This window comes from Physeter macrocephalus, chromosome 11 (assembly GCF_002837175.3).
Source record: "Physeter macrocephalus isolate SW-GA chromosome 11, ASM283717v5, whole genome shotgun sequence".
Taxonomy (NCBI): Eukaryota; Metazoa; Chordata; class Mammalia; order Artiodactyla; family Physeteridae; genus Physeter; species Physeter macrocephalus.
In genome coordinates this window covers 76,377,823-76,403,481 of record NC_041224.1, presented here as the reverse complement: position 1 = coordinate 76,403,481, position 25,659 = coordinate 76,377,823, and the positions used below count along the sequence as shown (strand labels likewise).

The following is a 25,659-nucleotide window of genomic DNA, read 5'->3' as shown; positions in this document are numbered from 1 at the left end:
ATGTGGGATCCTCCCGGACCGGGGCACGAACCCGTGTCCCCTGCATTGGCAGGCGGACTCTCAACCACTGCGCCACCAGGGAAGCCCTTGAGCCCTTCTTGAAGAGTAGAAGTTCTTCCGAGTCTCAGCCTTGTTCCCCAGAGATAAGCCCTTGCTCTGAAGACCTGTAGTTGTAAAGGGCATAGGAAGGAGTTGGGACTGAACAGGTAAGAACTGAGTTTCTGACCCTGGGCTTTTGCAGAAGAAGTGGTGCCAAGCTCAGAAAAAGGTAGAGATCAAAAGGGATGGGAAGCACTTCCCTCCTCTCCTGGGTAAGGAGCTGGTCTCTCAGACACAGGTGGACATAGCTGTGCTTTGTCCCTTTCCAGCCCCTCTCCTGTAACGTTCTCCCACCTCGCAGTATTCCTTCCCCTGGCAGTCACATGCTGACCAATCCCCCTCCCCCCACAAAACCACCCCATTTCGGCTGGTGCCCTAGAGCTTAGTGCCAGATGCCCCTTTCCTTTGTGTACCTGATCTCACAGGATGCTGGGAGAAAGGAAGCTTCTTGGCCTAACTCATACTAGTGTGTAAATGGCTCAAACCTCTAACTCAGGGAGGCCTAGTCACATTTTCCAAAGAGGATGCTTGTTAGCATATTTGGATCTCTGGAAGAGGGACTGGAAGTGAGGGAGGAAGGAAGGGGTTGGGGGAAGAAAAGAATTTATTACTCAAACTAAGGCTACATGGCTACTGAAGTGGAAAAAAGCTAGGCTTTGTGGTGAGATGTCAGAGACAGGCCCTGACTGGGAATCTGCCCTCTGGGGTCAGCTCCTAAAGTTGCTGCTTCCCTTTCCCCATTTCAGAGTCCTCAGCTTCTCAAAAGACCCAAGTTTCTTCCATTTCTGTTCCTGGGAGGTCTCTAGTCACCGGGGGGCAAGGCCAGGGAGGGGGGGGTCTCTGACAGCTGTTGTCACATACAAGCAGACCACATGTCAGGCATCATGTCAGGACCCTTATTATATGAGAACAGCCTAGGGCTCGGGAACAGTGGAAGGTCCAGGGCATACACTGTGGGCGTCTTCCCTGTCTGTAAATTTGAAACCACTTTTATTTTTACCTGGGATATAGGAAAGCTCTTTTATTGCAAGACCCTGACTTATTTTCCCCCATCCCCCAGGCCCCTAAATTAGCTTTCTGAACTATGAATCCCATGATTACTCTTTGAGGGGAGAGCAAATTTGTCCTATTATTACAGCTAAGGAGTGACTCCCTAAGAAGCAGAGCTGGTTTTCCTGGGAGTGGGCATCCCCCAGGAGGTCCACCTGGCACAAGTGACAGTGGGGTTTCCAGAGGGACAGGAGGTCACAGCCCCTGGGGTGGGATGCCACTTCTTGGCACAGACCTTGTGCCTGAAGTTGGGTGTGGGTTCACAAAGAGCCTCGGCAACCTGATGCTGGTGGCCTCGGCAAGAGATGAGGTCATTTTCTAAAGCACAGGAGCATGACTTAGCTTGTAAATCTGAGCCCTAGTGGCACAGGTGCTCCAAGGCCATGAATCTTCTCCCATTTTCATTCCCGCAGAATGTTGGGGCTGTCTGTGAGTTAGGGTGAGGGGGTAAGTGTGGCCCGGCGGGCAAGGTGGCTTAATGTCTCCCGGAGGCCCCTTCAGACTCTATTCCATCTGTATGTTCATATACAGGCAAAAGAAAACAGGGCTCCATTCAAAGAGCAAGAGGAATGTGGGGTTACGATTTGGCACCCAGGAGGTCAGGAGGCTTTTAATTAAAATAAATTCCAGTGACCCTGGGCTCATTTTCTTGAGGCTGTCCCAAGGCAAGAGCTGGAACAGTGAGGACAACTCTCATTATGAGGGAGGCCTGTGTGTACAATGTGACAATTATCTTTTGTAACAGTCTTCAGAAACTGCACTCTGCACTAACTGCAAAAGCATTAAGGACCCCAGGGAGTTTGAATATGGAAAGTCTCAAATCCTAGCCTGGCATTAACCCAGAGGAGTGCTATCACCCAGCAAACAAATGGATTGAACCCATTTAGACCCTGCTGGGAGCTGCCTGGGGCTTTACACAGGCAGCTACCCTGAGGCTGCCCACCAGCCTTGTGGGGGCCACAGAGTAGTCTGAGGACAGATGAAGCCCCGGACAGGCTGACTCCTCATTGCATGGCCCTCAGTGGTCCACACTGGAGACCACCTTCAAGAGGAATGTTTTCATAGGGCCTGGACAGGGCATCCGGGAGCAGTAGACCTGCTGCTCCTGAGATGTGTGGTCCCTGGAAGTCCATGGCCATCTCTGGGGACAGGTTTGCACCAGTAGTGTAAGGTGACCAAGATGGCGGCAGGCTGGGTGAGGCTCACACAGCAAAGTGTGCATGAAGTGTCTGCATAGTACCTGGTGCCCACAGGCCTGGTCTGGGCTCAGTCACCATAGGGACTGCCTGCCTTGAATATCCTCACCACCAGGAAGCTGACCAGGACTGCCCCCCACCCCCAACACCACCCAGAGTCTCACTAGGGGCCACCCAGTAGTGATCAGGTGCCCAGCACCTCAGGCCTGTTGCCACAGTTGCTTGTCTTGGTGAAGTATATGTCATTTCCATAAGCTGCCCTAATAATATGTTTTGAAGCCAAGTCAGGGTATAAATAACAGGCTTTTCTGAGAAGTTCTGAACATAAATTATTAGCCAGCACAAAAGTGAAAAACCAGAGCCTCATAAAAGTGGTTATCAGAGAGCCCATCATCCTCCCTAGGAGAGGGATAAAGCCGTAGACTTTGTTCTCAGACACAAAGATGAAAGGCAGTTTGTAAGCAAAGCTCAGTGAGGTTTCAGTTCTGCCACAGGTTGTCCCTCTGTGAAGAGAGACCAACAGCACAGACTTGGGGTGGAAAAGGCCACAACTTCTACTCCTCTGCTGGCCTCAAGAGCTGCCAACCCCTGCAGCCCACACCTGCCCCCACCTTTGGGGCTTCCGGGCTCCCTGGACCTCTGAGGACAGAGCACCCTCAGAGCCACGACCTCTCTGGTTCTGGAGTGTGGTTAGGTAGGCAGTGCCTGGCCTCTGTCTAAGGCCTTGCTTGGCCTCTAATTGCCAGTGTGACGCTGGACACACCTTGGACCCCAGTCCTCTACATGGGATGTGCTTTAAGGTGCCTTCCAGAGGTTTCTGAGAGGGGGTCCTACTAACGATGGTGAAAAACAGGGTAAGAGGCTTCCCTTTTCTTCTCTGGCCTCACCCACCGCTCTCTCTCTGCTGCTTCCCCTTCCCACCTGGCCTGTGGAGCACTGAGCAGGATGGATGCTGACATCTGCTTGGGGAGCTCAGGCACCAGGCTCAGGCTGGCTGGGCATTTTGTAATAAGAAGCGGGCCCCGAGTAGGAGCTGAGGAAGAGTGTCTCAGAACACACAGGACTTGTGGAGGGTGGGAAGGCCGAGGAGGAAGAGAGAGGGAGAGGGGAATAGTGAGGAGGAAGGGAGAGGTGGGTGGGTGTGGCCAGCAGCAGCTTACACTCATTCCCACTGCAGGCCTGCACCACAAGCCCCACTTGGAGGCCTCAGGTTGGAGGTGGGCGACGGAGGCAGCACGGGCAGCCAAGGAGGGCCATGGGAAGGTGAAGACCACCTTCCCGTGGCTGCTCCCAGGTGGCCACATTACCTGTCAGGAGCCCACTGGAGCTGGGTGCGTCTGTCTGATTTCCAGTCTCTCTGAGACACATGGGGCTCAAGGAGCATCAGTAACCCCATGAGCAGGGAGTAGGCTGCGGGTGGGGCAGGGCGCAGCATGGGGCAAGCTGAGAAGCAGGCCACAGGAGGAGGAGCTGAGAAAAGCAGTGATCGCGGAGGGTAAAAAAGAGGAGACTCCATGGAGATACAGAGCCTACCTTCAGATACTTACATATTTCGTGTCTACTGTATAAAAGGAGGAGAGAGGCCAGGACAAGTGGGGGCCCGGGAGACATAAGTATCCGTTGCGTAGGGAGTTACATCTTGGGAATGCACCCCATGCCCATGAGTGTGTCCATATAGCCAGGGATCCCACCCCCTGCCCCAAGGCGGGCAGGGGCATAGCCCATTCCCTTCTGCTGTCTCTGGAACCTACAGAGCTCCCTGGCCTGCTGGAGCCCAGGCCACAGATGGGGCCACTTCCAAACAAGGCCACCCGTGCTCAGCGAGCTCTGCCTCTCAAAGGTTTACACTGAAATGTACTTGGCTTCAGCCCATTTCATTTTAATATCCTTTAGGAGAAGAGTTATAAACACAAGGCCAATGCCCGGAGACTTAGCAGGGTTGGGAGAGCTGTTAATACCAAGTTTGTCTATGGCTGCTCCGGGAAGCTGGCCAGGCTCAGGTTAGTGACATTCTACAAGCCTGAATTGGGAGCCCTTATGCAATCACAATCCTCGTGACTTCTAAGGCAGTTTTGTCTGCATAAGGAATGCAGGAAGGCACAGAGCAAAGGGATTAGCTTGATTGTGGAGCCTGAAACACACTGGCTTCTTGGCCAGTGGCGTTTTGTTTGTCTGAGGGCAATGCCTTCAGTGGACATTTAGCAAGTAGGCTATGGAGAATCCCTAGATGAGAAATTTTTCCTAGTAACGATTCTTTAAAAAAACAAACAAACAAACTGTACTTGGCACAGACTAGTTTAAGCATAGGAGAGCAGAGTTGAGATCCCCCTGCACGTGGTTTCCTTGGCACTCAGTGGAACATGCAGATTTGCTCCCAGGAGATCTGGCTGGGACTTCTGAACCACAAATGACCAAAGTCCAGGCCAGAGAGTCCTGCCTCTGTGAGAGCTAGGGTGGGGAGGCTGGTCACCCCCTTAGTTGTCAGACAAAGATAAATTCCAAATTCCTGCCTTTCCTTTCCCCTTCCAGGAGGTAGCAGAGTCCTGGAGAAACCTCAGCCCTGGGTGGGTTCCTCTCATTATCGCATTGGCCGTGTGTGAGGGGACGGCAGGGACATGAAAACCAGGCACCCTGAAAGACGGTGGGAAGGCGCCTGCCCACTGCCACTGCAGCTCCTGGCTGCGGGGGACCCCGCTCCTTCCTGCTTTTTCGGGGAAGCTGAGTCCATGCATGTAACACGGCTGTATCCTCTGGGCCCAGGCCACTGTGCTTAGGCACTTGCAGATAAGAGCCGGAACAAACTATCTTAAAATGCCAGCCGGGGCTTCCCTGGTGGCGCAGTGGTTGAGAATCCGCCTGCCGATGCAGGAGACGAGGGTTCATGCCCCGGTCTGGGAAGATCCCACATGCCGCGGAGCGGCTGGGCCCGTGAGCCATGGCCACTGAGCCTGCGCGTCCGGAGCCTGTGCTCCGCAACGGGAGAGGCCACAACAGTGAGAGGCCCGCGTACTGGTGGCGCAGTGGTTGACAGTCCGCCTGCCGATACAGGGGACACGGGTTCGTGCTCCGGTCCGGGAAGATCCCACATGCCTCGGAGCAGCTGCGCCCGTGAGCCATGGCGGCTGAGCCTGCGCGCCCGGAGCCTGTGCTCCGAAACGGGAGAGGCCACAACAGTGAGAGGCCCGCGTACCGCAAAAAAAAAAAAAAAAAAAAAAAAAAAACCAGAAAACAAAATGCCAGCCGGACGGCTCATTGTCCACAGTCTTCCCCATGTTTGTCACCAAGGGAACAAAGATCCCCACGGCAGCACATTCGAGCCTGTTAACACAGTAGGAATCGTCTGTGGTTTCTCTTTGCTTTGATTCTTTTCTGATGTGCCCATTTCGATGGTTGGCTTGAGGCCTTAGGGGCAAGGGCTGGTGCTCCTCTCTGCCCCGGCTCCAGGGCTTTCATGCTGCCTCTGCACAAGCGTCTGTTTTGATCCGACAGCTTCTCTGCCCAGCCTCTTCACTTAGTGTTGACTCGCCTTCAAGCCTTCAGTAAACTCTCTTCCTGTTGGTGTCAAGGTGATAGACACTTCCAGTGTCTTCTGATTAGTGGAAGCTGAGTCTGAGAAGGCCGCATCCTTATACTGACTGGGGCTTTGTCCTTCTTGGGTAGAGCAATGAGTAGAGAGGATATGAACTGATGGTGCTGGCAGTATGGAGAGCTGGCTGTGTTAGCTCCTTTGTAAAATGGGAAGTCATCTTGCCTCCAAGTCTTGTTAGGATTAAATGGGCATGTTCGTGAGAGTGCCGGCACCTGCATACAACGGGCGCTCGACCCCTGCTACTGCTGTTGTCATTGTTGCTAGTATGATTGTTGCTATGATTCCTGCTGGTTCGGGTTCCTGAGGCCTCTGAGTCAATATGTTTCAAGCAATCGATCCTCCAGGCCTCAGGCAGAAGTGACCCCCTTCCTAATTTGCATAGCCAGTTGCAACTGTCCAACTCCCTGCTCTTGGGGGAAGTTTTTTTCTTATCCTTCCCTATTCATCCTCCTCCTCCTTCAGATAATGACTGGCAAGTCGGCTTTCTGGGTGCAGGTCACCAAACAGTCTGAGCTGCCAAAGAGACATGGGGCAGAATGGGGGCTGAGAGCCTGTGCACGCTCCTGGGCTGGCCCCTTCCCAGATGGCACTCAAACTGGTTTCCTTGGGCCACCGTTGCTCTTCTCAAGTCCCTTTCTCTCCCCAAAGCCACACACTCTTTGGGAGGGGAAAGAAAGGAAAAGGGCATGTGCAGTGCCAGTCCTTATAATATAGCATGGAAGTCAAGAGCCAAGGTTCAAGTCTACCACTCCCTGGCTATGGCTCTTGGGAAATTACCTAACCCTCTGTGCCTTAGTTTCTCCATCTGAAAACTGGGAACACTTGTACCAAACTCATAGAGCTGTGGTGAGGATTAACTGAGTTAATAAATGTAACATGGTTAGAACCATGACAGTATGTACTATGTAAGAATTAGCTATTATTACTGTGTGAGGTCATTAAATTTTCACAGACCTAATTATCTGTATCAAGTAGGTATTAGTGGCATTCTCTATTTACAGGGGAGGCTATACCAACACCATATTTAGACTGGAAAGCTTAGAAAAAAATACATAATTGGATTGTTTCTGATTCTATAGTTACACAAAGCAGAATGGTCTAACTTTGCAGCTACAAGAAACAAGTATTTTAGGGACACGATTTCTATTGTTCCCCACCTAATCCATACATTCATCAGATGTGTACACTGAGCACTAGCTGAGATGCTGGCAAACCGGAATCCCTCTAGGCAAAGATGGTCTCTGGCCTTAGCCTCCTGTAGTTGCTTGGTATTCTCTGGGAGTAGACCCCCTCCCCCACACTCCAGCAGTTTAAATGCTCAGAAACGTCCAGTTCTCAACCCATGAGCCCCCCAAGAAAAACAGGAAGGACCTGACAACCACTTATTATACTCATGCTTCCCGTGTCAGAAGTTAGGGATCTAGCCCTCACACCTGTTTTGCATCTCTCAGAGCCTGAAACATATTTGACTGGTGACCATCAACTATGCATTGATTTCACATAAAAATTCAGATTTCTGCCTTCTCTTGGAAAAGCAGACCTGCTAATACAAGCCTGCTTTCCACATGACAGTAATGGGCTGGAGCTGAATAACAGCAGCTCACTTTCAACAGGGGATGGACCTCTCCAGTTTCCCACAGTCCTCACCACTGCCTATTGCATCTCTCAGATTACAGCCAACAGTTAGCTGCCATTTATAATTATGCTTGCTGTTGCTACTGTTTTCTAATGACTACCTGCTTCACTCACATTGCTTACTTGGTTCCTATAGACATTTAGATTTGTGTCTCCTGCTAATCTAGGGGTTTCCATATTGTTTGCATTTTAAGTATCCTATTAATACTTGTGGCATGGAAGGTTCTTTTCCCCTATTAAAGGAATTTTAGCCACCAATAAACTGGTTAAAATGTTGGCTCTTTGAAGGTTTTGAAGTTGATTGCTATGTATGGAGTGTTCTAGGGAGTTAGGGTAAGGAAGGTCACCTGCCTTCTCTATCCTCCAGCTCTGAAAAGGTGCTCAAAGCTCCGGGAGATCAGAATGAAGGATCTTTAAGGTGGGATGGACAGAAAGATAAACACTGGTATCCCCTTCCCCAGCTCCTCCCTGGACAGGAGCACCTGCCTGGCCCAGGGACCTCTGCAGACCAGGCTGCTCACTGAGGCTCCTCCTTCATCTTCTCCTCCCACCAGCCTCCTCATCTTAGCCCAGCTCCTACTCCCTGAACCTCAACCTCAAGCCTTCCAGATACTGATTTTCAAACTGATGGCACACTGGACCTTATTTTCCTACAAGGCATAAGTATTTTTAGCTGACATCTTGGAATACACCTCTTGTCTTCTTTATGAGTTATACTCTGTTTCTGAATATTCTGACCAACAACAAAGAAAGTCACTAGAATGCATGTTCTCCAACAATAGAGGCATATTGTATGCTCTGAGCCCAGGATGGAGGATTAAAGAACTCCCAGGCTCACTGCTCTACCTATTATGTGGGGCTAAGAAAAACTATATGACTCATAAATGACAACTTCCTTTTGGAATCCTGAAGCTGTGTAAGTTCATCCTGATTGAAAGCTCAGCCCTGTGAGAGTCTGGAGGCCGGAGTTCCAGCAGGTCAGATCCGTTGCCACAGTAGCTCCACAACCTTTAAAAATAGATCACCTTTGAAAGCCCAGTAGATTTCCCTGTAAGCCCAGCACGAACTCTCTGGGGCTCTGATAGCTATGTTTGGATGAAGATTTACTGTATTTGAGAGGAAAAGATTAGAGGAAGCCTGAAAAAAGATAGAAACCAAAGGACTCTGGACTCTGGTGAAGCTAACAGGGAAGGCTCTCTGAAGGGTCTGTCCCAGCTCCATCCACCTGCTCACCCATCCCAAAGGCAGCTAGCCCACAGACACCGACGCCCGTGGGACAGGCAGGGAGCAGGTCTCGCTGTCCCCCACGGAAGGCTCACTCTCGCTCTCACCATGGTGCTCAGGCCTCCCAGAAGCGACAGCAGCACAGGCGACGGAGTGTGCGGACACGGCTGCCTCCTCTTGAGAGGGGTTTCTGCTCAGGACGATGAGATGCGCCTGTCATCATGGAAAGAAGACACACGTTTGTTTACATGCTTGGCAGCAGAAGCAGGGAACTAACTGTTATTGGAGCGATAAGCAGAAAGCCAAGGAAATTTCTAGCAAGCTAAACAATATGATTTATGTGGAAGCACAATCAACTCTTGGGAGAGCTTGGTTTTAAAGGCATTGTGTAGTGGAGAGAGAAAGCACCAAGCCCTGGACGCTGAGTCCAGATAGCTCGATGCTGTGGCCAGGGCTTATTTCTAAGTAAATCATTTAAAAGTCTATGCTCCCATGAGTGCAGTGTCAGCAGAAGAGGGGGGAGGGTTTCCAGGAGGAAGGAGGTGGATTAAAAAGTGCCTGTGCTGTAGGGGAAGTGGGCAAGCACAGAACCCTACCCACCGGTCAGCCCAGAGAGGGGAACCTACCCCCAGTGTCAGCAGCCTCACCCACAGAAATCCCGACCCCACCCCCATGCCTGGTCCGCCAAGCCCATTTGCCTATAACCTCGGCAAACTGGACCACAGGATCTGCCCGAACACAGGAAACAGCTCAGTTCCTTGAAAATGAAGCCCATTTAAAAATTCTTTAAGGGGAAAAAAAAAACCACCGTATGAGCCTATGAGCATAAAATAAAAATAATCCTTTCAAATAAAATACAAACTACATCCCTTCAAATAAAAAGGTATTAAGCAAACAAACAAGTAAATAATCCCATGGATTAGCCATAGCTCCTGGAGGCTGAAAGAATCAGGGTGCTTTGGCAGTGTGCACCAGGGCAGGAGGAATGTCAGCATTCATGACATGGTAGAAACAGCAAATCTGAAGGCAGAGCATCAAGGTCAGAATCTTATCTCCATCCTTTATTAGCTGTGAGGTACCTTGGGCAAATCACCCACTCAGCAACCTCAGTTTTTTCATTATAAAATGAGGATAATAAAAATTGTCAAAAATATTTAAATCGATATCGCAAATGAAAAAGAAATGAAAAGTAACAGCCTAAATCTTAGACTAGATAAAGCCATACCACTAGAACCTTCTAGTCCAGACCAAGCAGTGAGACAGCAAAGCCATAGAGACTTGCTCCTCTGATGACCAGCTTAATGCATTTCTGAGATGATAGGCAGGGTAGACTCTAAACTGTCCCCTCATTTGTCATATGTTAAAATCCACTAGTTACTAGATCTAGACTTTTTATGATAGGGGCTACTCCAAATCAAGATTGCTGGTAATAACTTTTATTGCTGTGTTAGAACAATCAGAATTTCATATTTGTAAATGCTAACAATATCCTTTGTTTTAAAATGACTTTTCTTACTACAGCAACGTCCCCAACATTTTTAACAGCAACGGTCCCCAACATTTTTAACACCAGGGACCGGTTTCGTGGAAGACAATTTTTCCACGGACCAGGGGTGGGGTGGGGTTGGGGGTTGGGGGGGCGTGGTTCAGGCGGTAATGCCAGCGATGAGGAGGTGGCAAATGAAGCTTCCCTTGTTGCCACTCACCTCCTGCTGTGCGGCTCCATTCCTAACAGGCCCCAGACTGGTACCGGTCTGCGCCCCGGGGGTTGGGGACCCCTGTATTACAGGATATAGATAAACTGAATACTTGATTTTGGCAAACCCCAAATTGGTCATTATCCTCGATTTGGCCTGAAGTTCTGACTGGAAATGCTTTTCAAATAGGACACAGGGTTAGAGGGAAAGGATCAAATGTTCAGTGCTCAGGGAAAGGAAAAATGAGAGGAAAAGCTTGCCCCACCCCAAATGCAAATGGATCATGTTTACTTTGTCTTTTCCCTGGGTTAACTATCTCTAGAATCCACTTTTGAAGAGAGCACCCTCTGATGCCGGAAGAGATTTAACTCATCTTGTTACAAAGACATTTTACACACAGTAGTTTAGATTGATTAAAATTCAAATTCAAAAAGATTTCATATGTTGTATCCAATTAATATTATAATTCGAGGCAATGTAAAAGATACATGTCTATCAAAATTACTTTCAAATGAATTATTAACATGTTCTGAGGGTTCTCTAAGTTGCATTTTGTCTTGGAAACAGGAAGCAAAGTTTTCCATGAGCAAAAATGCTCATATTATCAAGAAAGTGGATCCTGAAATCTTATGGGGATCTGAACATATCACAAAATCTTCATAACTTCAGTGTTTTGCTGTATGAGATGTTAATATAAGCAAACATTTAATATTCATTATTCACTTCAGAAACTCAATCTCTGATCTAATTTGTTATTTGATGTTTGCAAAGCTTCTAAAAACCATATGCGGGAGTGGGGGGTGAGGGCAGTGGAGAAGGGAACCCATGATGTTTAAAATGTGCAATCTCATTTATTCAGAAAAATTCAATTCAGTTTAATTTAATTCAGTCCTATTCAATTCAACTTATCTTAATTTTTAAATGCTTTCTACATGCCAGATATTATTCAAACCCTAGGAATTCACGTAAAGATTAGGCAGGGCTTTTGGTTTTAAAGGAGCTTACAGATGAACTACAAAAATGTGGGGTAGTTTGATTTTGCCTAAACTCACAGACACTGCCCCTCACTAGGTTTCAGCACCCGGCTCACTACTTTCCTCTCCACCCCTCCTCCTGTTATCATTTTCAGTGATTTCAGTATCCGTAAGACTGGTCTGCACCTATTGGGCAAGAAAGAGATGGCACAGTTTAACGGATGAATAGAGGAAAAGAAGTTGATAAAAGAAAAGAAGTTTGCACGGAGGAAACCTAAGGATGAGAGTGCAGGACCCCAAACAGGCTGCTTTAACATCACAGGCAGAGCAAGGGAGGGAGCATTTGCTGGAACTGGAAAAATGAATTATAGGGGAGGGAGCTGTGGCTTTCAGTGAATGGATGCAGACCACCTGCACTGACCTTGCTGGGAGGAGCTGAGGGAATAAATAAGCTGTGCTCTCTCCTTCCAAGGTCAAGGCTGTGTGCCTCCCAGCCAGAGGGCAACTGTACTTAAGTGGGCACAGTGAGGGATGCAGAGTGGAGCTAAAAGAGCAAACTAAAACACCCAGTGAATGACCCAGCTAACACTTTGGCCTCTAGGGTTTTATTTTTATTTTTATTTTTTTTTGCAGTACGTGGGCCTCTCACTGTTGTGGCCTCTCCCGTTGCGGAGCACAGGCTCCGGACGCGCAGGCTCAGCGGCCATGGCTCACGGGCCCAGCCGCTCTGCGGCATGGGGGATCTTCCTGGACCGGGGCACGAACCCACGTCCCCTGCATTGGCAGGTGGACTCTCAACCACTGCGCCACCAGGGAAGCCCGCCTCTTGGGTTTTGGAAGGCTTATTTTCCTCCCTACCCTCAGCCACCTGGTTCCCCATGATGCTCTGGGCCTCATCATCACTTAATCTGTGCTACCTCTGGATCCCGCAGCTCACAGACCCTGTTTGACTGTTGGGGCATCCTGGCTCTATCACATCCATGCAGCTTCTCGTCCTCTGTCCACTCTCCACATCTCACTAGCCATCCACCCCTCCTGCTGTCCCTTCCCTTATGGTCCAGCTTAGAGGGCACCACCCATCAGTGTCTGTACGGAAAATGCCCTCAACTCCACTGAAGCATTATTTGAGATGGTGAAAAATGGGGAACCATCTAAACATCCATCAGCAGGGGAACAAATATATTGTGGTTTATTCATACAATGATTGAACTCTATCTATATGTGTTAACATTTCAAAAACACACCATTGAGTGGAAAAGCAACTTACGAAAGGATGCAGACATCATGATGCCACTGCTTTTCAAGTTGCTGATTTTAAAGCAAAAGAACCCCTTTTATTCCAAACAGAATGGTTCTCTAACATACAAAGCAGGTAAGTGTGGAGCTGCTCTCACTGAAGCAGGTAGAGAGAGCCTGGGAAGCCCACCCAGTTGCTTCCATCCAGCCACCCCCAAAAGACCCTCCTTGGAACATGAGTGTTGGCGGTGACACAGTTTGACAACCACAGTACCACACCATGCAGGAGGCCTCCTGAGGGAGTGAGTACTGAGGAAGTTGACAAAGCTGGTGATTAGATTACCCAATCTTTCCAAACTAAACCACTGTTCACAATTCTGGAACAACACTTTGTTTGCTAAGATAATATAAACACCCCTGTTACATACATCTGAGAGCATTTAAGGACTAGTTGTTAGGGTGAACAGAATTACAGGAGTCCTGCTTGCCTCTCCAGCTTTATACAGAGGCCCGAGGACTAGGCCCTGCTGGGGATCTGCGGCTTGACTACGCTCACTCCTCCTCGTTATTTATTAATCACCCCAGGGCTTGCATCTCTCCTCCCATCCTTTGAAGTTTTTGATATCTTATGGTTATATGTTTATCAACTGTCATCTTGAGGCTGAGGAGGAATGTTTAATATTCTTAAATCTCTTCAGCTGCTAGCATGTTGTACTGGGTTAAAAACAAAAACAAAAACACCTTTAATATCCCACACGGAGTAAGGTCATTAATTGAAAAACTCATTCACAAGACCCACTGCCTCAAGCCCTGGCAAGGTACAGAGCAGCTGTTGCATTCTGGTCCTCCTATGTGTTTCTGGGGGAAACCAAGGATTCCTCAGTGCCAACCCAGCTGTCAATAGACACAGCCAGAGCCAGGGCTGGCAGATTCTTATCTAACTGGGCCTGTCCCCTTGGATTTGTAAAATGTGTAACAGTTCTTGAAGAGAAAACTTGATGACTACTAAAAAGGATGTTTCTATTTATGCAGGCAGACCCCACCATATGAACACTCAACTTAAAACACTGGGTGGGTTCTGAGTGTGGAACCCCAGCTCTTGTGGGGAGGGAGAGAGAGATTTTTTTTCCCATGTTGATAATGATTAGGGGAATCAGTGACTCAGAGGGAAATCTCCTTTCCCATAGCAAAGTGAAGAGCACACAAGTAGCTCAAAGTACATTTGTAGACTTAAACTGGGTCTATTTACCCTGGAGATGAGAACACTCAGAGAGAAGACAATAGTAATTGCCAGGATCTCTTTGTAAAGCTGAGGGCTAGGATAGGGAGGGATGGAGGGAAGGAGGGAAATAACATCGATATACACCAGCTCCGCTTAATCTCAAAATGACCAGTGAGAGTGATGTTATCCGCCTAATTTACGGAGGGCGAAATGAAGCCTCGAGGAGAATAATCGACTGTCTGAAGGTCACATAGCTGGTCAATGGCAGCACAGGGATTCAAACTAAGGCCTGTGATTTCAAATTGCATGCTTTTCTCATCTAACACCTGGTTATCAAGAGGGTAGAAGTCACAGAAAGGCAATTTTCAAGTCAATGTAATGAAGAACTATTTAAGAGTCAGAGAAATAGTTACTAAGTATTAGACTCAGCCCAGAATTAAATAGACTGGCTAGGGAAAGAGCGAGCTGCCAACATACGGAACGCTGAGCACTGACTGTAGAGAGACGCCGTGGAGGGGGTCAGGCCGTGGACGGTGGATGGAGCAGACGTTAAAGTGCCTTCTACCAAGTGTCTCCGTTTCTGCTTTGATTCAAGTTTGTGCCTTAATTCAACAGAAGCTCAAGTCCACTTGTCACTATGCGGTATGAGCTTGCTGTGTTTCTTTTATAACTGACCAGCTGTGAGACTGCATAGCTTTCTCTCTCAGCTCTGCCAGAGCTGGCCATTCTACCCTTCAGCTTTGACCGTCATCCTCGTGCAAGACAGGGTCATGTTGCAGCCCAAGGTTGCCACTTCCTTTCCTCTCCCATCTCTGCCCAGTAGGGAAGTCTTCCATGGCCACACACACCGCAGGGGACTGAGGCGGCTGGAGGGCACTGGCTAAAAAAAAAAAGATGGAGCTGGGAATCCCCGGGGGGAAGTAGATGCAAGGGAAGTAACTGGGTGCAGAGGTCATTCAAAAACTGATTTCTGAGGGCCCCAGACTGAGCCAGTTTCTTTTAATAGTCAGAGAAAGTCTCTGCGGCAGCTTTCCAGTTGTCAATTTTAGCTCCTCCAAAGGGCTAGGGAGAAAAGGCCCTACTCGCTGTAAGAGTTAGCACCAAAATAGACATGTTGGGGCCTTATATTTTTGTCTTTTGGTTCTGTATGTTTTCTTAAAACTTAATTAGATTTTTAAATTATAAGAGTAGTACCTGCATATAACTTTTAAAAAATCCTAAGTAGTAGAAAAGAATAAGCAATTAAAAATTTTAATGCCCTGTCCTTTGTGTCTATAAGCCTCACCCCCTCTTCTCCCCATTTCCAGTCTGATTTCTTATAGCTACCCACTATCAACAGTTTCCTGCATATCCTCTCAGAAATACTGATGTGCTTATACACACACACACACACACACACACACACACACACACACACACACACACACACACACGAGATCAGAGCCTGGCCCTGCCCCCCTCTCAGCTCAGCTTCATCTCCTGCTACCCATTCTGGGCTCTCACCACAGTGGTTCCCCTCTCCTCAACCTTTGGGGTGTCTCTTTATCAGATCCCACATCAGGTTAGGTTGCCCCGCTGGGAGCTCTCGCAGCACCCGGTACCTCTCCCTGTGGTGCACTTCACACTGGTAGTTTTACATTCATGTGTGTGATTCTTCACTAAGGTCTATCTCACTCACTAGGCTGCTTCTTGAGGGCAGGGCCTCTGACATCCGAGCCTTCCATCATAGTCCCAGGCCTAACACTATGCCCAGCACAATGTAGTGTTTAACTGGTCATTGACTGACAGAATATTCTGGTCTACATCTGGCTTTTTAAAATTAAGAATATATTTTGGACACCTTTCTTCAGAACACAGACATCCATCTCATTCTCTTTAGTGGCTCTACAGTATCCCATCATGTGGATAGATCATAGCTTTATAACCAGTTCCCTACTAATGGATTTTAAGGGTGTTTCTAATTTTTTGCTATTGCTAATAACCCTGTTTCTTTGCACACTTGTGCACATCTATCTGTTAGGTAAGTTTCTAAAAGTGACATTGTTGGGTCAAAGGGTCAGTGTGTTATAAAACTGGAGAGGGAATGTCAATTGCTTTCCCCCAAAATGGTGTTGATTCCCAGTCCTACCGGTAGTGCATGAGGATGTCTGCTTCCCCACACCCTTGCCACCATGGAGTGGCACCAAACTTTTTTGGCATTTCCTTGGTTAAACTGCATTTCTTTAATAACAAGTGAGGCTAGGGATTATTTTTGGATGGTTATTGGCCATTGTATTCCCTCTTCAGTAAAATGTCTGTTTCTGTTTTTTTGTCCATATTTCTATTGAGTTGTCTTTTTCATCTAGATTTTACAAGAACTCTTTCTATACTTTCCCCTCCTTGACATTTATTTCTTAACTTTGTGATATGTTGTCATAGAGAACTTTTTCATTTTTATGCTGTCAAGTTCATCAATCTTTTTCTTTTTTCTCCTCGTCCCTCTTTCTCTCAATCTATAGCCATCTGCACACCTGCAGAGGAAAAATGCTCAACAAGTGTTACAACACTGGGTACTTCTGGGATGGGGGAGGAGGGCTGAGATGACTTGTAGCCCATTTCTCTGTATTTTTCTGTATGGCTTGATTTTTTTTTTATAAAAAGCATTATCATTATGATAAAAACCAGTTGTCTTTTCAAAAGAAGCAGTGTGGCACCGTGATTTGTGTCATTCTTAGAAAAGGTTTATACTGTATAAAATCATAACTGCATTCTGCATCTTTTCTAATTTTAAACAAAATAGGCTAGTGTTGTCAGAGATTGTGAAAATTAAAAATAGCACTCATCTGATTATTTATAATAAATGAATTATACTTTATAGCAAATACACAGCAATTAACAAGAGCAGAGCCAATAAGAAGTGCTGCCATTTACTGAATAGTCTGCACCTGCCACGAGCTGTGAGCACCTATCAGCCACCACCTAGGCCTGACCAAGGCCAATAACTCACCCAGAGCAGGAACCTGAACCCAGATTTTCTGATCTTAAAGTCTTAGGTAGAGTAACTAATAAATTATTTCATCATACTTTGCAAATCAAACTTCTCTAAATTTGGGAACTACTGAATGGCAGAGCTGCCCTGAAAACTGAAAAGAGAGATATGCGATTCGAGTGTCAGAGACGTGAAAAAGCAATCCAAGCTAGCGCGGTGTTAACGTATACTCCTTGAAGGCACACACCCACAAACATGCTATTGCTCACACAAATGAAATCCTGTGATTTTTCTTTTGGATAGGAAAATAAGGTTCTAGTGCCAAAATCTGCCACGAAGAGTTTCAGAAACAATCACGTTTGTGTGGTTTTCTCACAGAACCCTGCTGCAGAGGACCCACAGGGCCGATGACAGCTCTTTCATCAGTCCTTGGGACTGCTGCCTTCCCTCTGTGATGGCTCTGTGGGGCTGGCTTTATTTTTCTCCATTTTAATGGGTTAGTTCCTAAAATACTTTGGAACTTTTCTACATTCTACAGAGAATAAAAGGTCTTTTCTCCCTGGGTGTTTCTCTCACTCCAAAGGAATGAAGAGTAAAAAAACAAGAGGGGAAATAACAAAACCCCTTTCCTTTGTGTGTAATTAATAAATGGCTTTTAGGCATGGGCTCCCTTGCAGAGCTGTACCTTTCTGTATTTTAGCTAAAGTTGCTAAAGAAAAGGGGAGCCTTGATAAATGTTTAACAATTACTGTTAATAAATAAAAGTAGCTTATACTGGCAACATGCCAAATTGTTCACAAAGCACTTTCCATTTTGAATCTTTGAGCTGTTCTGTGAAGCGGATAGGGTCTTTTGTAGGTTTTTTTTTTTTCTTTTGAGAGACTACATGACTTATATTATCAAACAAATGGTAAACAGAAGTCTGGACTCCAACCCAAGTTTTCTGATTTCAAATCCAATGTTATCTTGACTTCACAAAGCTATTTCTTTAATAATCATAGGCAAATATTTATTTAAACACTCTCTAATCTTTATTAACCTCAAGAATAAACAATAAAAGTCACCTATTAAACTTTACAAAGCATTAATAAAAATGAGTGAATTCCTCCATAACCTGCATACAGAGAAATATTTCTCAGAGTCAAAATCTAAATGTAATAAAAGATTGAAAACTTGAAAGCACTAAGAAAACTTTTGCATGGCAAAAAACATTATAAATACACATACACACACAAACTAGAGCTAATAAACAAGTTTACAAAGGTTGCAGGATACAAAGTTAACATACAAAAATCATTTGTATCTCTATGCGCAGGCAATGAACAATAAGAAAAGGAAATTAAGAAAACACTTCCATTTGTAATAACATAAAAAAACTCCAAAATACTTGGGAATAAATCTACCAAAAGAAGTGCAAAATTTATACTATAAAACATGGTTGAAAGAAATTAAGGAAGACCTTAAAGAAATAAGAGATTATCCCATGGTTATGGATTGAAAGGCTTAATACTGTTAAGATGTCACAATTGCAGTACAGATTCAAAATAATCCTTACCAAAATCCCAGCTGTTCCTTTCTTTCTTTCCAGAAATTGGAAAGAAAAAGCTCATCCTAAAATTCATACGGAAATGCAAGGGACCCAGAATAGCCAAAACAATCTTGAAAAAGAATAACAATGTTGGAGATGTCACACTTATGGATTTCAAAACTTACTACAAAATTTGTACATGAATCTTCATAGTAGCATTATTCATAATATCCATAAAGTTACTACAAAACAACAACAATTGAGACTGTGATATAGGCATAAGGATAGACATATGGCTCAATGGAATAGAATTGAGACCAGAAATAAATCCTTACATTTATAGTCAATTGATTTGGACTTGGATGCCAATATAATTCAATGAGGAAAGGATAGTCCTTTTAATAAATGGTGCTGGGACAGGTGAATATCTACATACGAAAGAATAAAGTTAGACCCTTGCCTCATGTCATACAAAATCTTAACTCAAAATGAATCAAACACCTCAGTGTAAGAGCTAAAACTATAAAATTCTCATAGATATAAGCCTTCATGGACTTGAATTAGGCAGTGGTCTCTTAGATGTGATGCCAAAAGCACAAGCAACAACAAAATAGATAAACTGAACTTCATCAAAATTAAAAACTTTTGCGCTTCAAAGGACACCATCAAACAGTGAGATGACAACCACATAATGGGAGAAAATTTTTACAAATCATATATCATAAGGGTCTAGTATCTAGTATCCAGAATACATGAATAACTCTTATTTAAGTCAACAATAAAAAGACAAATAACTGTATTAAAAATGGACAAACGGGCTTCCCTGGTGGTGCAGTGGTTGAGAATCTGCCTGCCAATGCAGGGGACATGGGTTCGAGCCCTGGTCTGGGAAGATCCCACATGCCGCGGAGCAACTGGGCCCGTGAACCACAACTACTGAGCCTGCGCGTCTGGAGCCTGTGCTTTGCAATAAGAGAGGCCGCGATAGTGAGAGGCCCATGCACCGCGATGAAGAGTGGTCCCCGCTCGCCACAACTACAGAAAGCCCTCGCATAGAAATGAAGACCCAACACAGCCAAATAAATAAATAAATAATTTAATTAATTAAAAAAACAGCTGAGATTAAAAAAAAATGGACAAAGGATTTGAATAGGCATTCCTCCAAAGAAGATAAACAAATGGCCATTAAACATATAAAAAAAAAATGGCCATTTCACTCTCTAGGATGGCTGAAATAAAACAGAGAGATAATAACAAATGTTGGTGAGGATGTGGAGAAAGTGAAACTGTCATGCATTACGGGTGGAAATGTAAAATGCTGAGGCCACTTTGGAAAACACCTTGGAAGTTCCTCAAAAAGCTAAATATTGAGTTACTATATGACCCAACAATTCTACTCCTAGGTTTATACACAAGAGATTTGAAAATACACATCCACATAAAAACTTATATATGAATGTTAATAGCAACATTATTCATAATAACCTTAAGGTGGAAACAACCCAAATGTCAATCAACTGATGAATATAAACAAATGTAGTATAGCTATATAATGGAATACTATTCAGTCATAAAAAAGGAAATGAAGTACTGATACATGCTAAACACGAATGAACCTTGAAAACATTACTCTAAATAAGAGAAGTCAAAGACAAAAGGCCACATATTGTATGATCCTATTTATATGAAATGTCCATAATAGACAAATCCATAGAGACAGAGGATAGATTGGTGGTTGCCAAGGGGTGGGAGGAGGAGGGAATGGGAATGACTCCTAATGGGTACCAGGCTTCTTTTAAGGTGGTGAAAAATTTCTGGAATTAGATAGCAGTAATGGTTGTACAACTTTGTGAGTACAATAAAACCACTAAATTGTACACTTTAAAAGGGTAAGTTTTATGGTATGAAGATTATCTCAATGAAATGCACAAAATTAAAACACAAATGACAAATTGGGTGAAAATATTTACAACATATATTACAGATAGTAGGGAAATATGTGTAATATATAAAGAAATTTTAACTGTCAAGGCAAACTAGATAAAAATTCTATTAAATAGTGGACAAATAATATGAATATTTCACAAAAAAGGAGGTTCATAAAAAATATACTGAAGTCCCTTAAACATATGAAAAGATATTCAATTCCATTTTAAATAAGAGAAATGCAGATTAAAACTATACTGAGATGTCACTTCTCACCTATCAGATGGGAACTAATTCAAAAGCTTGACAATACACTCTTTTGGAAGGGGCTGTGGGGAAATAGGCACTCTTACACTCTGCTGATGGGAATACAAATGGTCTAAAAGCCCAATGAAAGGCAACTGGTAATATCCTACAAAACTACCAACGTACGCTCTCTTCGACCTAGCTGTCCCATTTCTAGGAATTTACTCTGAAGATACAACTCCAACAATACAAAAATACATATGTGTAAGGTTATTCATTACAACATTATTTCCATTTGCAAAATATTGGAACCTAACCTAAATGCCAAAACAAACTATTTGAAAAAACTGTAGAATGTACATAAAATGGAGTACAGTCCATCTGTACAAATAAATAAAGAAGATTTCAATGAATTGTATGAAGTGATTTTCAGGATGTATTGTTAAGTGAAAAACAAACATACACACAACAAATAAAAAACTTGGTGGGGAGAGGGAGGGATATTTCAACAGTAGAATATCAACTGATAAATGCAAATGGGGCTTCCCTGGTGGCTCAGTGGTTGAGAGTCCGCCTGCTGGTGCAGTGGACACAGGTTCGTGCCCCGGTTCGGGAAGATCCCACATGCCGCGGAGGGCCGGGCCCGTGAGCCATGGCCGCTGAGCCTGCGCGTCCGGAGCCTGTGCTCCGCAACAGGAGAGGCCACAACGGTGAGAGGCCCACATACCGAAAAAAAAAAAAAAAAAAAAAAAGATAAATGCAAATGGCATGGCAGAATGGAAAAATCATTGATTTGCAAACCATCACGATAAAGACTGGCTTGAGAAAGACGCATCAATGGATGCTAAACCTAGAGGGACATTTCAACGAGGAGTAAGATATTTACATGGTCTTAAAAATGTCTCTTTACAGAATGCTTATTGGCTGCAAAGAGAAAAATAGTTAATACACGGTGAAGAAGCACACACATCACTGTCACTGGGAGATAAAAAAATTAATGTCACCAATGAAGGACAGATGGATATCATGTGCCTCCAGATGCAATACCCCAAGAAAATACAACATCCTTTTGTAGCATTCTAGCTGGGAATGCATTGTCAGAATCTAGTCACGAGGAAGCGTCATATAAACCCAAACTGAGGCACAGTCTATGAAACAACTGGGCTGTATTCTTCAAAAATTTCATTGTCATAAGAGACAATGACAGGCTGAGAAGCTGTTTAGATTACAGAAGACCAGAGTCATTGACAACTAAGTGCAATACTTGATCCTGAACTGTATTTTTTATTGGAGCGGGAAAGAATTGCCATGAAGGACAGTATTGGGACAACTGACAAAACAATGCAGCCCGTACCAATGTTGACATTTCTGAATTTGATAACTGTATTGTGGTTACATAAGAGAATATCTTTGTTCTCATGAAACATACACTGAAGTATTCAGGGATAAAAGGATATGACATATTCAACATACTTTTAAATGATAACAAAATATAAATAATTATTTCTCTGAGCATACGTGTGTGTATGTTTGTCTGTATGTCTATATAGATAGGCAGGGAAAACATGTGGCAAAATACTTTAAAATGATGACTCTGGGCCCCATAAACAAGAGGCACTATTTAACCCATTTCCCGTTCACATAGTGCTAAGGGTTCCTAGGAGTGAGCCTGCCCTTATATTTGAATCCCTTTGCTGTTCCCTGCCATCAGACATTTGAATTTTTTTCTCTAGGCCAGTGTTTCCTAAACTGTGGCCTGGGAACACTAGTGTCTCATAGACTTATTAAGCCCTCCCCCCCGATTAACAATTTACACTGGCATTTTTAATGCACCGTAAAATGTGTTAAAGACATCTGTTTGATTTTAATTTAATATTTCTCAAATTTATTTGGCCACAAACACCTTTTCTGGGAAGATCTAAGAATTCTCATGAAATGCCAGTATCCTACAGAACACAGTTTGGGAAATGCTTCTCTAAACCAAACTCAAATCTTTGCAATGCATACTACTGGTCTTAGAAGGCATCTTTCATTTCGGTGAATTTTGTAGAGGGTAATGGCCCTTGCTGGAATACTCTGAGAGTATCTTGATTTCTTTCTTTGAACTTTAGGAACTGGTACAGCAAAGACAGTGCTGAGACGAGGACAGGTCTGGATTTAGTCAGGAAACTTTGAGGGAATATGGACTAAGAAAATAATTCTAAATTAAAATAAATTTGAGATTAATCTCAAATTTATAAAATTTGTAAAATGGGAATAAAATAATATAAAAACGTTTGCAAGGTTGGTGTGAAACTGGCTCAATTAAGAGCAAAGAAAAGCCAACTTCTGGTGGCCAGGTAACTCAAAACAACCTTTTGGCAGGATGTCAGCAAAAATCAAGAGGTATAAAAATGTTCATGTCTTACCTCCCAGCAGTTTAACTTTTGGAAATGTATATCAGTATATAATTCAAGAAAAGAAAAAACATTTTTAAAAATAAGAATATTCAGAATTATTGATACTAACAAAAAATTGCAAATCCACAGTGTTCCTTCACTCAGTAAATGTCCCAACCAGCCACACGCAGAAAACTGGTCTAAAGCTGGACTCCTCCATCTCCTTCACTCTCCCACATCTGCACAACTCCCAGGCCTGTCATTTCTACTCTCTATCTGTCCGTGTCTCTCCGTTCTCACGACACCGCCTGAGTCCGGGCTGTCATCATGCCTACCTGGTCTGTTGCAGCCACCTACTGAGCTGCCTCCCTGGTTACCTCTCTGCCATCCAGTCCCTTCTCCATACTGCAGAGCAACCCTTCTAGACTGACAATCTGGTGATGTCAATCTCCCTGTTCGAAAACCCTTAACTGCCCTTTGGATGAAGCTCAAATTCCTTACCATGACTTTCCACACCCCATCTGAATGATACGCACCCACTGCCTTCCCATTCCTATTGCCCAGGCATCGGGAACTTCTTGCAGTTCCCCAAATGTGTCAAACTTTGTCTTACCTTCAGACTTTTCCATGTACTCTGCTCCCTGCCTGGGCCAGTCCTCCCCACCTCTTAGTATGTTCTGAGGCAGGCACCTGCATTTATTACCTTTGCATCCTCATATCTCACTCACAGTACAATCTGGATTCCGTTCTCATCAGTGCCTCAATGTTTCCCTCAACTAGGTCATCAATGAAAGAAAAAGAAAAGCAAGAAAAGGAAAGGAGAACTTTACAAAAATTCATACATTGCACTAGCAGGCACTGTGCTCAACACTTTATAAATATGAACTCACTTTTGCTCCCGACAGCTCCATGCCCTCCATAACAGCAAAAGGTATCAAAAGGGATGACAATGAGGATATCTCTTTCTTTTTTACTTTTCTTCTTGTTTTTTTCTGGCAAATTCTTCTTTATCCTTTACCGATTTATCCTTCTTTACTTGACCAATGAATACCAAAGTTCCTCCATAAACCCTGCCTGGGTGATCTCACCCTCTCCCAAGGCAATTACTGTGCATAAGTGGAGGACTTGCTGACCTACTTTCTGAACTCTAGTCCTGATTATATAATGGTCTAGCTGTCATTTCTGCTTGGATGCCTTATGGGCGTCTCAGACTCACCATCAAAACCTGAGCTCACCATCTCTCTATCACCCAGTCACACCAGCTCCCCCACTGTAAATGGCACAAACACCCACTCAGGAGTTCAGACCAGAAACCCGGGAGTCATCTTCGACTCTTCCCCTTCCCTCTTTGTCCTGCATCCACTCAAGCTCCATATCTCATAAATTCTGCCTCCTAAATCTTTGTCACACCCATCTACTTCTCTTCATCCTTACTAACATCATCCTAGTTTAAGCCACCACCATCTTCAGCCTTCAGTGTTTCACTCTACCTCCACTCTTGGCACACCCTCCCTAGTCTACTCTCTAAGTGTCAGCCAGAATTATCTTTTAAAAAAAAAATACTGCATTTAAACCTGGGCTATGCCATTTATTAGCTGTGTACTCCTGGACATATCACTCAACCTTTCTAATTCTTGACTTCCTTATCTATAAACTGATAATAATAATAATATGTCACAGGGTGGTAATAATATTTAAGGGAGATAATCCAGAGAAAGTGAGAGAATGGCACACTCTAATAAACTGTGTGTGGGAGTATAAATGGTCATACAAATTTTAAAAGAAATAGCAATAAAGAACCCTCAGCACCATATCATTATATCTCATTTGAAATAAGAAATGAGTTAGTCTATATTTTACAACTTTAACAGGGAAAAATTCTCAGAAAACAATTAAAAATGTGTTTTTAGCAGATGATACCACACAAAAACATCAAACTGACTGTGATGGTTAGTTTTATGCGTCAGCTTGGCTAGGCTATGGTGCCCAGTTGTTAGGTCAAATACTAGTCTAAATGTTGCTATGAATGTACTTTGTAGCTATGATTAACATTTATAATCAGTAGACTTTGAATAAAGGAGATTACCTTCCACAATAGGTAATAATTGGATGAGTAGGCCTCATCCAATCAATTGAAGGTCTACAGAGCAAAAGGCTGAGGTTTCAGTGAAGAAGGAATTCTGCTCCAAGACTGTAACACAGAGACCCTGCTTGCATTTTCAGCTGGCCCACCTATCCTACGGATTTCGGACTTGTCAGCCCCCACAGTTGTGTGAGTCAATTCCTTAAAATATCAGTAAATCTCTCTCTCTCTCTCTCACTCTATGTATTCATCCAATTGGTTCTATTTCTCTGAAGAACCCTAACTGACACACTCACAGAGGAATCTTTTAATGACAAAGTAGAACAGCAGCTACCAGATGACAACTCTAAGTGACTTCAGGTAAAGATTGTAGAATGTGGTAGATAAGAACCCTAATAAGTTGGATAACATAAGCTCTAAATAGATAAGCATTAAATAATAAAGAAACTTTGTCTGGGAAACAAGACTTAAATTATGCACCTAATATGAGAAAAGCCACCTTCAGGCAGTCTCAGACTGTTTGTGGAAGATGCACAGGTAACAGAGGACCAGTATCCCACACTTGCCCACTTACGAAGATGTTTGTTGAACTTCTACTCCAGACCAAG

General features: G+C 44.4%; 1 protein-coding gene across 7 annotated transcripts in view; it reads right to left on the bottom strand.

The window, feature by feature from the left end:
• Positions 1-25,659, bottom strand: part of TTC23 (tetratricopeptide repeat domain 23) — a 119,821-nt gene that overhangs the window by 31,683 nt on the left and 62,479 nt on the right. For 6 of the 7 annotated variants that reach the window (XM_055088191.1, XM_028495207.2, XM_028495208.2 and 3 more), the window contains exons 7-8: positions 10,500-10,571; positions 8,901-9,006 (exon numbers count right to left, since the gene is read on the bottom strand). In XM_055088191.1, coding sequence (XP_054944166.1) covers positions 8,901-9,006; positions 10,500-10,571 — 178 coding nt within the window. The remainder of the gene's footprint in view (positions 1-8,900; positions 9,007-10,499; positions 10,572-25,659) is intronic. The other variant, XM_007116860.4, reaches the window with a different exon arrangement.